This window comes from Podarcis bocagei, assembly GCF_964188305.1.
Source record: "Podarcis bocagei genome assembly, chromosome: 4".
Lineage (NCBI taxonomy): Eukaryota > Metazoa > Chordata > Lepidosauria > Squamata > Lacertidae > Podarcis > Podarcis bocagei.
The window spans coordinates 98632340-98646029 of NC_138128.1; the positions used below are offsets into that span (position 1 = coordinate 98632340).

At 41.6% G+C, this 13690-nt stretch overlaps 1 protein-coding gene and 1 long non-coding RNA gene across 9 annotated transcripts in view; both read right to left on the reverse strand.

Moving 5' to 3' along the window:
• The window catches only part of ARFGAP3 (ARF GTPase activating protein 3), a 34547-nt gene that overhangs the window by 12530 nt on the left and 8327 nt on the right, over positions 1-13690 (reverse strand). Inside the window, exons 5-11 of one of the 8 annotated variants that reach the window (XM_081191726.1) lie at positions 12005-12088; positions 11077-11164; positions 10556-10612; positions 9941-9985; positions 7941-7987; positions 6313-6452; positions 2312-2437 (exon numbers count right to left, since the gene is read on the reverse strand). In XM_081191726.1, the coding sequence (XP_081047852.1) occupies positions 2312-2437; positions 6313-6452; positions 7941-7987; positions 9941-9985; positions 10556-10612; positions 11077-11164; positions 12005-12088 (587 nt within the window). Of the gene's footprint in view, positions 1-2311; positions 2438-6312; positions 6453-7940; positions 7988-9940; positions 9986-10555; positions 10616-11076; positions 11165-12004; positions 12089-13690 lie in introns of all 8 variants that reach the window. The other 7 variants (XM_081191727.1, XM_081191725.1, XM_081191732.1 and 4 more) reach the window with 7 other exon arrangements.
• On the reverse strand, positions 8306-9934 carry LOC308585839. Its single transcript, XR_014007616.1, has 2 exons — positions 9146-9934; positions 8306-8624 (listed from the first exon to the last, which is right to left on the reverse strand). It is a non-coding gene; the product is annotated as an uncharacterized lncRNA (long non-coding RNA).

The window sequence follows — 13690 nt, forward strand, 5'->3', positions numbered from 1 at the left end:
GCTTTAAGGGGAAAAAATCTTTCTGCAATCTCATGCTGCTCTGTCTAGAGCACTGGGTCTCAAACTGATGCCAGACATCCTAGTGAGGCCAGGACAGTCACTAGAAATGCTGAAGCTTCTCCCTCACTTATTCCAATGAGTAACTTTATTAGAACATAAAGACAGCTTTGTATTGAAGGACCTAGAACATGGGTAGGAAAACTAAGGCCCGGGGTCGGATCCAGCCCAATCGCCTTCTAAATCCGGCCCACGGATGGTCCGGGAATCAGCAAGTAGAACGTGTCCTTTTATTTAAAATGTATTTGTGGGTTATTTGTGGGGCCTGCCTGGTGTTTTTACATGAGTAGAATGTGTGCTTTTATTTAAAATGTATCTCTGGGTTATTTGTGGGGCATAGGAATTTGTTCATTATTATTTTTTCAAAATATAGTCTGGCCCCCAAAAGGTCTGAGGGACAGTGGACCGGCCCCCTGCTGAAAAAGTTTGCTGACCCCTGGGCCTAGGACATCGAGCAAATGCAGCAGAGATTAATTATGGGATCAGTTTTCAGGGATCAATCCTGCTGTTTATATGGATGTCTGTCACTTCACAAGCTGAATTCCAGTGCCTTCCTCAAGCCATGTCAGTTAGTCTGCTGCAGAAAAGGCAACACGACAGACATAGCCAAAGGCCTTCACAATATGGACTACAGCCCACTTCATTTGATGGTGTCCTTCATGCATCTGACAAAGTAGGCTAGCAGTATACATGCCAATGTTTATACCACAACAAATAATTAGCCAAGGTATTACAAGGCACTGGAGTTTTTCTGCAGCACACTATATGGATACCCCTCTGGAATTTAAAATTCGTAACAGTCTTCTCCCTACCCTATTCACCCGTTTTTCATTCATTTTGACTCTGGGCAGAGAAAGGTTTGAGGATTGCCAACTATGATTTGCCTTGAGAAAATTCTTGGCGGAATAGCATCAGGAACCTTGTGGTAATGCTGAGTGGAAGTACAGATTATGTAATTCATAATATTTATACAAGCCTTGATCTCTTGATATAAGCATTTAAAATTATGCATAATAATAAAAACTACACATACTAAAATCTGATAGAACTCAGTACACTGAGAGGATATTAGTAAGGAAAACCTTCATGGTTTCCTCAGCCTCCAAGTAACTTTTGCCCCTTCCCCTTCATTATTCCCATTAAAGCCCTTATAAGGATCACAAGCCCAAAGGCAACCTCACAAAGGGAAACTGTAAACACAGAGATCAAGAACCAAAGAAAAAAAGAAAGATCACAGTAATATTTTTGGTTTTTTTAGCAAAACAAATGGCTTACAAATCGTGATTTGAGGAAAAGGAACCATGATCCCAGCGTGAGCCTTATGCTAAGCCAGGAACCAATAGTTCACTGTTCCTTTTCACCCCAGGATAGGAGTAAAGTGGGAGCAATTTCTGTGTTCATGGTAAACTATTAACTATGGCTCCTTGTGGACACACTCCTTGAAGGGCTGAACAAATGATGAGGAGCAGGGAGTCAACTTGAATGGACACGACAAAAGCATAGCTGTCAACCGTCCCTTATTTGGCGGGAAAGTCCCTTATCCCAGTGCCGTGTCCCGCTGCTGTCCCTTATTGATGATGTCCCTTAAATTTCCCGCGTTTCAAAGGAAGCAGCTCCTCTCCCTCCCTCCCTCCCTGCCAGCCAGGGAGGAGGGAGGCTCCAACTGTGTTGCTTGGCTGCGTTGCTGACCCAATAAGGAGTCTAAGAACGACTGGGGGGTGGAGCTTTCATGCCTTGTGCCAATCAAATCAGCCGCATTGCCTGGGTACTCGCCTTTGCTCAGCGCTTCCCAGCGGAGAGGTGACAGTGGTTTTCCTTGCTGCATCCCCTTTGCTGTGGGAACCACCGCTTGAGGCTTCGTTTGGCTGCTGGCTGGGCTTTCTGCCTTTGGCTTGGAGGGGCTCAGAAGTTGAACATACCTGTGCTTGGAAAATCCCTTATTTTGGCTGCTGATCCCTTATTTTTCAGGCTGCTGGTCCCTTATTTTCAAATCTGTAAGTTGACAGCTATGGACAGAAGTCAGACCTGCCTCTGAAACATGAACTTCCTTTTCCCAAGCAGTTTTTATTGATGATGTTGTTGTATTTTTGTATGCTCTATACTACCTTGCTGTATTTTTATGAAATTGTCTATACGTATTTAAATAAGTAAACATTTAGTAATGTAGTTATAATTTATTTTGTTTTAGGTACCCTGCTCTGTGATGGCAATGAAGGAGCAATATATATTTTATTAAAAAAACAACAATACATACCTTCTATTGCTGTTAAATCCCATGCCAAGTCTTTCTACCTCACTTTTCTTTTTACCAGCCATATTTATTTTTTCATCTTTCATCTGAATTTCAAGATCTTTGTAGGCCAGTCGTAATGATGACACCCTAAAAACAGAGCAGAGTCAACGTATTTCAAATGGAAACCCGAATCTCCACCCACCACCCACGGAACAATGCAGATAACAGTAATAGCAGGTGACCAAAAGTGCCCCCTAAGGTGGGACTGCATGCAACTGTCATATGAGGATTGTGTGGGGAAAAGCACACACTGAGCCAAAACCTTTTCTAGCTTTTCCTAACAGAAGAGGCTTTTTCACTGAAGAACACATACACAAGTCAAACATGTCAGAAGTATAGCACTGCTCTAAGACGGGGCGGGTGACCTTCCAAAAATGATCTGTGGAGCTGTGGTACAGTCAGGCAAAAGGAGTCAAAAGGCTTACAGAAAGGCACAATGCCATTGGCTGGGCAAGAACAGTGGAGTTTGAGTCTGACCACCTAAGGAAGTGATCCTCCGGTAAAAAGGACAGGGCAGCGTGATCAGAAGAGCGGGCATTTGCTGAAGCTTTTCAGTGTATCCAAAAGCATGGGTTATTGCCTACCAGAGCCAGTTAAGTACAGGCCTTCACTTATGCATATTAGGCTCACACATGTGTATATACACAGTGTGCCAGGAAATAGTTAAATAAATCAATTCAAACTGCAAAAACAGCAAAAATGGCTCCCAAAGAGTGGGAAAATCCCAAGCTTGCAATCCCAGGAGCCTTTGCACAGACCTTTGAGGCCTGCGGAGAGTTGGATTTTGAGAAAGGAGGTTTGGAGGGAATGACTGTGGTGGAGTTTGGTGGATTTTTGTGGGTTTATGAATACTTAGAGGGTGTTTACAGGCTTTTTAGATGGTGTTCCCACTATACGCAATTTCATGTATATATACGCACCACCCAGGAACCTAAGTTCAAAATGTATCTTCACCACTCTGAAAATTCAATGCAAATCACAACACAAAAGGGGGTGGGGGGAGATAATTAACTCAAAAATCTTATTGATGGATATATGTTTAACTGCCTGTTGTACATCTAGCTTTCCACCCTCAGAAGTACAAGAGGCATCCCCCTCCCGGAATGGGGATCTCCACCCTACATTTTCCCTCTGTTGTCCCTGTGCTCCCCTTCGATTACATTGGTACATTCAATTGATCTCCTGCAATAATACAACCCAGAAACCAATGAAAAATTACAGGACATAACATGACCACCAGGTAGTAACTTAGATTGTCAGATACTTATTTAAAAATACTTTGCAAGGGAATAAAAATTAAGAGGAGAAAATAAAGAAATGAAATTGAAATGATTATAATGAATGAATGAATGAACACATATTAATAGGATTAAATTCACGGGAGTTTTTGCAATACAGCTTCTGATCCTGAAGCCATGCAAGTAAGTTGCAAAAGCTTTCGCTCAGCCAACGTGCACTTGACTTTCCAATTACAAAACAAAAAACACACTTACTTTTATCTCTCTCTGACAGCATTAACAAAATCAAGAAGGTAAGAACAATATGCGTCTTCAAAACAAGGTGCAATTTTTGTGTGTGTGACCCATGAATAACCTCCTAAGAGGTCAAGAAATGACAGCACAGGTATTCATAAAAGTTTTAACTAAGATGTGTTGAAATGCCAAAATGTTTGCAGGTATATTTTAAAAGGACAAGCTGGGTGCATTGTATTTGAATGTGCTATTCTCCCCAAACACCTTAAACTATCCCTGAAAATAACCGGGGGGCGGGGTGCAAGGAAAGTATTCAGGGATATATTGCATTAAAGTAAACTATGTAGTCTAGGGGCGGGATCAAACTAATAGTTCCATCTGAATGGGGATTTCCACAAGCTCATCCTGGAATATGAACTAGATTGCTGGTTTGAGAGAGCCATAATAATTGCTTGAAACTCCTAAAAACGCATTTATGCTGCCATCTAGTGGCCAACTGAAAAGTAGCTGGGCATTTTAACAGGAGGCTTTCACTTCAAGCAAGTCATTTCTGTTCAGTCTGCTTTGTGTTGAACATCGTCTGAATATCCCTAAATTGCACAATTCAGCCTAGGATTTGTCGGAATCTTATGGACACTCCTTGCTACTTACAAAGGTAAAGGACCCCTGACAGTTAAGTCCAGTCACGAATGACTCTGGGGCTGCGGCGCTCATCTCGCTTTACAGGCCGAGGGACAGTTTTTCCAGCTCATGTGGCCAACGTGACTAAGCCACTTCTGGCAAAACCAGAGCAGCGCACGGAAACGCCATTTACCTTCCCGCCAGAGCGGTACCTATTTATCTACTTGCACTTTGACGTGCTTTCGAACTGCTAGGTTGGCAGACGCTGGGACCGAGAGACGGGCGCTCACCCCTTTGAGGGATTCAAACCACCGACCTTCCGATCGGCAAGCCCTAGGCTCTGTGATTTAGACCACAGCGCCACCTGCACCCCCATCCTTGCTACTTAGGAATAAATAAATTATTAAATAAAACCCAACTTTAAAGGTGCCAAGAACGAAAACGCTGCACCCATTTGCCTGGAAACCTGCAAGCTTTTTCCACTGACAAGATGCATGCAAATTTCATCCTTAAGCTCTTCAATGGAAGCCCCTGGATCCCCCAACAACTCCTGGGGCTGGGGCTGACGGGGCGAGGGGTAGTGTTTCAGTCGCTATGCCCAGGCTTTGGAATATCCTCCCAAAGGAGACCCACCACCCATCCTATCTCTCCCATGGCATTTGGCTACACTGTAAAGATCTTTCTTTCCAGGAAGGATTTTGGTTAATAATAATAATAATTTATTATTTGTACCCCGCCCATCTGGCTGGGCCTCCCCAGCCACTCTGGGCAGCTTCCAACAAAGATGAAAAATACACTAAAATGTCACATATTAAAAACTTCCCTGAACAGGGCTGCCTTCAGATGTCTTCTAAATGTCAGGTAGTTGTTTATCACTTTGACATCTGATGGGAGGGCGTTCCACAGGGCGGGCACCACTACCGAGAAGGCCCTCTGCCTGGTTCCCTGTAGCTTGGCCTCTCGCAGTGAGGGAACCGCCAGAAGGCCCTCGGAGCTGGACCTCAGTGTCCGGGTAGAACGATGGGGGTGGAGACGCTCCTTCAGATATACTGGACCAAGGCCGTTTAGGGCTTTAAAGGTCAGCACCAACACTTTGAATTAAGTATTAAGCATTTCACATTTGTCAGAAGCTGTTATAATCATTTTCTTGGGTGCTTTAACTAGCGTTTTAATCTCATCTGCTTTTTAGCATTCTATTTCTCTAGCCGCCTGTTAAAATGTTTTTTTAAAAAAATATTTTGTATTTTAAATTGACTGTAAGCGGTCTTGAAGGCAGTATAACATGTTTTGAAATAAAAGGGGGGGATTGCCTAAGGGGGAGCTAGTCCACATTGTGCACGACACACGTTATTGGAATGCCATGGGCATCATCCCCTGCTGGCTGAGGCTGTCGGAGTTTGAGTCCAAGGACATCTGGAAAGTATCACAAGTCTGAGAACATCCTGTTATCACAGCTTGCTCAAACTGCTTTTCAACTCCATCAGCTACGCTTCAGGCTAAAGGAAAACAGGTGCTTCTTGAAGCATAACAGGTGCCGTCTAAAGCATGGGTAGGCAAACTAAGGCTTGGGGGCCGGATCTGGCCCAATCACCTTCTAAATCCGGCCCGCGAACAATTCAAGAATCAGCATGTTTTTACATGAGTAGAATGGGTCCTTTTATTTAAAATGCATCTCTGGGTTATTTGTGGGGCATAGGAATTCATTCACAAGGCCTGAGGGACAGTGGATGAGCCCCCTGCTGAAAAAGTTGGCTGACCCCCTGGTCTAAAGCATTCCCCGCATCAAGAACCATTCAGTACAACTACAAAAATCCATCTTACGTATTTGCTAAGCAAACATATTATACATGCAAAGTGAGCTACACTTACAGCGGCTCTTCCTTCTCAGTTCTTTTGCTAGCATGCATATCTTCTTTCATTTTATCTACGGCTTGGGCTTGCTTCTCAATTTCATTAAAGCTCTTGCTGCTCATCTTCTGTGCCCCCAAACCACCTTTCTTGGCTCCAAGCTTTAACGAGAAAGATATAAGTCATTTTACAGTCTGAAATGTCAGTGAATAGAAGGAGAGGAGCGGACCAATAAAGTAAACTAAACAAAGGCATCTGTTTGTACAGGTAGGTAAAGAAACTACATGTGCATTTGTTCTATCACATTGTAAACAAGAAAAGAAAAAAGTTTCAACAATGGCAATGGCCGGCTGAATCAAGACCCAGTTTGCACCCCACAGACAAACCAAACCCCAATTTCTCCTGCACTTCCTGGTTTGTGGTAATCTCAAGTTTTGACATCTAAATGTATTTTGCCTTCAAACCACAACATGAAAAAAGATTCTGGGATTTAGAAGCACACTATAGTTAGCAGTCGCCATATGTCTCGCTAGTTCAGACGCCACCATGGCAAAAACTAGTTTGCTCTGAACCAGCAACAGAGGCGAGCATGCCATCCCATAGCACACTCCTGATGGCCAGACCATGATTTTTCAACAATATGCAGCACTATGAAATGTTAGCACAATGCTTACCAATTGTGGCAAATACTACTCCTTGTACGCTCATGGTCAAATTACATAAAATACAGTGGTCCCTCTGGATATGAATTTAATTCATTCCGGGATCCGCGCGCACCCCAAAAAATCCATATCCAGAGGCGCCGCTTCTGCGCATGTGCGAGTGGCGAAACCCAGACAAATACTTCCAGGTTTGCCACTTTTGCAACCTGAAGTTTACGTTACTCGAGAGTAATGTAACCCAAGGGTCTACTGTACAGATAGAACAAATGTACTCTGTTACCAAGATACAAAAGTCATCTAGGGTGCTATATAACTGCAGAAATACCTCCAGCAAATGGATCACTCCTTTATTCCAATGCAATGCTTCAACATACATATTCCTACATGCATGAAGAACTGAGCCCGAGTATGAATCCGCAGCTGGGTCTCTATATGTATAGCCTTTAAGTAAACAAACAAAGCTGGAAGCTCGTTAAGTCAGCTCTTTAAAAGGGGACTAGAGAGCTGGATCCAGTCTCTCTTCCATGCCAAATACAGTGGTACCTCAGGTTACATACGCTTCAGGTTACAAACTCCGCTAACCCAGAAATAGTACCTCGGGTTAAGAACTTTGCTTCAGGATGAAAACAGAAATTGTGCTCCAGCGACGCGGTGGCAGCAGGAGGCCCCATTAGCTCAAGTGGTGTTTCAAGTTAAGAACAGTCTCAGGTTAAGAACTGACCTCCGGAACAAATTAAGTACTTAACCCGAGGTACCACTGTAGCTAATGAAAAGGATAATCAGCTTTTGAGAAGAGGACTACGTGCATGCAGTACTTCTTTTGGGCAGGAGTCCCAATATTTATTATGGGTTTTAAAATTTATTTTGGTGTTTTATACCTTTTACCTAAAGACAAATGGCAGTGTACAAAAATTCAACATAGATCCTATGGAGAAAACTAATTTACAACACCATTAACAGAAGAAAACATGGCACCGAATCACTTACCCCCTTTCTTACTTGATTTGGCTTCTTCTTTATCATTGAGCTGGCCTCTGGAAAGTTAAACACACATTTTGTTATGATCTGTATTTTTTGAGCATGCAAATGTTCTTAACAACAATCTGCACAAAAGCATGATGTATCAGCAAGCTTCCCCCTTTATTTTCCTTAACTGAAATACAGCAGTTTCATTAATAAAGAAATTAGCAGTACAGTGTAGTATGAAATGTCTTATTTTCAACATTAAAATATTAGCTACAGTATAAACAAATACATTTCTGTGAACTACCAAAGGGCAAAGGATATAGCAATTCAGAGAAGTTGTCCAACTGACAAGCTTACCTCCTTGATATTTAACCAAAATTGTCAGATTTTACACACTTTTACACACACACACACACACACACACACACACACACACACGGTACAGAAGTATGAACAAACTATATGCCCCGGGGCAGAATGGGGAGGGAATCAAGCCACTAGGCACAAATTAGGAAACCAGTTAATAACTTGTATGCCGTCTCCAAAAAATTGCTTAGGGAAAGTGTGCTTTTAAAGAACAAGGCACCTAGAGAACAAAATCTTCCTCTCTCTAATGCATTTAGCTTCCACCCTTCAACTCAAAGTTTCAGAATAGAATTTCGGGTCATAAATCTAAACCAGCAGACATTAAATCAGTTGATACACCTTAAGAGCAATATAATTATTATTATTATTATTATTATTATTATTATTATTATTATTATTATTATTATTATTTCTTATTTATACCCCGCCCATCTGGCTGGGCCTCCCCAGCCACTCTGGGCGGCTTCCATAGAAACCAAAAATACAATAAAATATCACACGTTAAAAACTTCCCTGAACAGGGCTGCCTTAAGATGTCTTCTGAATGTCAGGTTGTTGTTTATCTCTTTGACATCTGATGGGAGGGCGTTCCACCGGGCGGGTGCCACTACCGAGAAGGCCCTCTGCCTGGTTCCCTGTAGCTTTGCTTCTCGCAATGAGGGAACCGCCAGAAGGCCCTCGGCGCTGGACCTCAGCGTCCGGGCAGAACGATGGGGGTGGAGACGCTCCTTCAGGTATACTGGGCCGAAGCCGTTTAGGGCTTTAAAGCTCAACACCAGCACTTTGAATTGTGCTCGGAAACGTACTCGGGAAGAGTGATCTACTCAGTACTAAGAGGAAGACTGGACCCTTCCCCACACCAATAGTTTTTCTTACGCTCTTATTAAAAGGAAATGAGACAAAATCATGGCGGTGACTAGTCATGAAGGTTGCATACTACCTCCAGAATCAGTGACAGGATGTTGCTAGGGAACAAGAGGAGACTGCCCTCATATTCTGCTTGTGGGGATTCCAAGAGGCATCTGTCTGGCACTGTGAGAAAAAGAATTCTGAACTGCATAGGCCTTTGGCCCCATCCAGCAAATCTTTTCTTATGTTCCCAGAGCTGAAATTGTTAATCATGTTTGTTGAATATAAGATCCACATTCACAGAAATAAGGATGCAGACCACTCCTATAGGTGAGGATCTCCAGACTGATGCCAGCTTAATACCTCAAATACTGAAGTATTAAAGGGTCAAGAGGATATTCAAGATGTTTAAGAAATGTATGGGAATATCAGCGATCCAGAAATATAGTCGGGGAAAATTAAAAGCATCTGAGACTGTTTAAATTGTTAGAGGTTTGAAAGTGTGTGTAGAATTTGTACTGTTAGAACAGAAAGGGGTCAAACCATCGCAAGAGGTGTTGAAATTTTGGGAGGCTGGATAGTTACAATGGAATGATCTCGGTGGTGGAGTGCACATTTTTATTCTTATTTATTTGCTATCATTACTTTCTCAAATTAAAACAAAAAATGAATTTGTTAGAGGGTGATACATTTGCTTAAATTGGTATAAGAAGCTAAGAAAACTGTTATTATGCTCTATTCCACGTAAGTCCTAAATGTGGAAACTCAAGCAGTAAAACAGGATATTTAAAAAGATCCACGGTCACCTTTGCTATGCGTGGTGCCTGAAGCATTTACATTCTCCGAGTTGGCTAAAATAAGAGATAAAAACAAACACACGTCACTAACTAAAAAGGTCAATGTTTTAAATAAACAACAGAATTTATAGTACATGGCAACTGCTGGACCCTAAAGGCCAAACTATTGCGGGGCAGGGAGGGGGTTAAGTGTATGATACTGTCTTCGAAGGACTGCACTATTCCAGACTACAGCTGGGGGAAATTACAGGTCTAAACTCCCCTATGTTACAGATGCCAAGACTTATAACAAGCTAGCCTGTTTTTGCCAGATGTGTTGGTTTTCATATGAAAGGATTCATCATGGAGGAGCATTCAAATATGCAATCCCCCACCTACATTCTGACCTGGGACAGGCTCAGGAGACCTTTATCACATTACATTTCTCAGAAGAGAAATAAGCATCGTGAATGGAGCAAAAGGGCACATTTAGATGCACTTCAATACTGCCCATACCTAGATATTGTGCTGGCTCTGGTGCCAGTCATTAAATGTTCAGTGCAAAATTTGCACTGCTTTTCCCAAACCAAACTCACTTCAAACATGTACACATTAAAACACACAGGACTGTTTTGGACTGATTACCTAATGAAGCTTGTGGCGAGACACTAAGGCAATCAACACTTGGTCCATGCTCAGGATCTTCTAGATATATAAAAACATTAAGCACAAATAGTCCATTTCAGAATATTCAAAAATACCTTACTAGAGAGATTTCCCCCCACAGACACTCATTTCCCCCACCCCGAACTTCCACTCTCTGTGAACTTTTTTCACCGGAAAAATAAATTAATCAGAGTATTAAGAAGTTGGAACTGCAAATGGATTACAACATGAAAGTGGCAACAGATTTTTGTAACTATGCTGCATTTCTGTCATGTTTGAAGTTGTGCTTCAGATGCAGTGACAATAGAACTGGCTAAGCTATTATTCATAAAGCAGCATAAGACATTCCCCTTTTGCAGAAGTTTGTTAAACACAGATGCCTGCTTTTTAGCATCTATTGTTATTGAATGTGCAGCGATATTATAAAAGGGCCACACAAGAATAAGCAGTAGCCAAGAATGCTAAACTTTAGTCTAAAACCTCTGTCTCTCAAATTGTACCTTCTTTGCTCTCTGAATCATTTTCTAGAGAAGTCTGTTTTAGAGTACTTGTCTCCTGATGTGATAACTCCCATTCTGTGTTGATAACCTGAAGAAAAGGAAAAATTAGTTACTACTATCTATTTGGAGTAAGCCCAAAGTAACCCCAAAACTGAACTAGCTAAGACACTGGTTAATCTCAATGTTTATGCCGTCATGAAAATTATAGACACACGTATAAGACATCTAAAATTTCACACCTACATTTTTTCAGTAAGAAAAATTAAGAATCATCTACGGGACAAAAGTAAAGGATCCAAATAGTTCTGCCATAACTTGTCACTAGAATATTTTCACTAATTACATAAAGTTACAGAATTAGATAAGACGACTGCCAATTCCGTAAATTCAACAACCTTACAAACATTACTTAAAATCAATGTAAACTTGATTACAAAGTGTTGTATTTTGTATAAACAGTAACTGATAGCAATCATTGTCACAAGACTGATAAAAAGTGATGCACTTTCAGATTTAACATTACATGGCAGGTCCCATATTACTCAATCAGTCCGAAGTGAGGATGCTGGATGCAGAGTCACCAGTGCAGAGTGGGAGAGCAAGGACTAAACTGCCACCTACCACTATGATCAACTGCAGGAAGTGCAATGTTGTGTTGGCATAAACTAGTGACATCATCTATTCTGCGGCTGAACAGAGGCAGCTCATGCCAACACAGGGACAACACTGCATTGCCTTTGATCTGTGACTAGTCCCCACCCTCCCACTCTTGGTTGTGGTGGCCAGGAAGAGCATGGATCCATGGCCCTCTCAAGACAACAGATGGGACGTTTACTGTACATCCATGCATGGGCCAGAACAGAGACTGAAACTTTGCTACTTGAGAAATACCAGAGACTTAAGAAGCAAAATTCAACTTATTCTATACCCGAGGAGTAACGTGAGATGCAAAGAAGTCTTCCTCTTTTTCTTGTGGTGATAGAGGAGGGGCTCCACTGCCATCTATCCACAACTAGAACAAACACAGCATGTCATCTCATGATGTTCCCTCAACAAGGTATGTTTTAGGCATAATCAAAAGCATGTACAGACAGTTTCATAAAGGCATCACACGGGACTAGTCTTTGAAACGAAGGCAAACATACAGGAGTGCAAGACCTATTGGAAATGTTGCAATGGATACAGTTAATGTAAGCATTCAAAATCTGATGGCTGCTAAGTTCCAGACAATTTACACTGGGATTCACATGCTCCAATGAAAATTCAGCAGTTCTCAAATTCTTTCAGCATCACCATTCCCTCTGACAGCAAATTTGGGTCGTCAGCTTGAAACTGACACAAGGCTACCCAAAAATAAGGTCACACAGATTCTAGACACTTGGGATTTCCCTAGGTATAGAGAAATGTACTTTCATAAATCAAAAGAAAACAATTCAAGAAAGAACACAGTTCTATAGACCTCCAAGAGCCACAGAAAATCAATACTAGAGTAGACCATTGTATTGCCCAGATAGGAAACTTCCAGGTTTATATTCAAAGCCAAAGACAGGCATACCTCTTTGTACGCCTTGGTGGGGTGGGAAAACATACTGCTGCTACCCAATCATAGCTAAGCTAAAATGCTCAATTTCTCTACTGTTTCCTATAGGCAGCTGTAGTCCTTTTCACATATTCATCATAATGAAGGGAGCTCCATTCTGCAGAACAAAGTGTAGACTTCCATAAAGTCACACAGATGTGAAGATAAATATTACATTTAATGGCCCCATATAAAATACAGTTAACAGAAGTAACTAAGGTCAGAAAAACAGGAAAAAAATTCAAACCTATATAAGTTGTCATTAATTTTAAATATGATCAGTGCATCAGATTAACATAAGAGTGATTAGATCAGGACTATAAATACATTATAATTGCATAATAAATTCCCCATACCCGTTGATATCCTGTCAGATTATTTTATTGTTTTTTTAAGCAAGTGCAAACACAAACAGCCAGGAACAGGGTTTTTATTGTAGTCTCTGTGGAATGCTCCCCAGGCCCCACTCTTTAGCAGCCATGCTCCACACCTACCATATGTCTCCTTGAATAATGAGAATGTCTCTTCATTTCCTTGGGTGGAGGTGGGGGGGATTTGCAGGGTGTTTATGTCAACCTCTGGCTTGCAGGGCTGGAACACAGCCTACTGCACAAAGGTCAGACTGACATTTATTGCCCACTTTTCTACGCAGCCTCCAAAAATTTGACGAAGAAGGAATGAGGGCCCTTGGACAGAAAAAGATTTCATACCTCTGCAGTAAAGATTAGGTAGCTACTTTTTCAAGGGCTGCAAGACTTACAGTCAGTGATAGAAACTCAGATCTATAAGCTAGATGCCAAATGGCTCCTTAAACCAGGTGACAGTCATTTCAGGGCCAGATGGCTTCAAAGTCGTATTTTTCCATACAACCTTTTTGGTTCCTGAAATTCTAATTTTGCCTTTTATAAAATATGTTTCACAGTTCATACGAAATCAGTGAACCTCTTGGTCACGCTTTATGTTGGTGAACATATTAAACCTCCTCTGATTGCACAGGTAATGTATTAATTATACAGGTACTGTACCCCAACATAA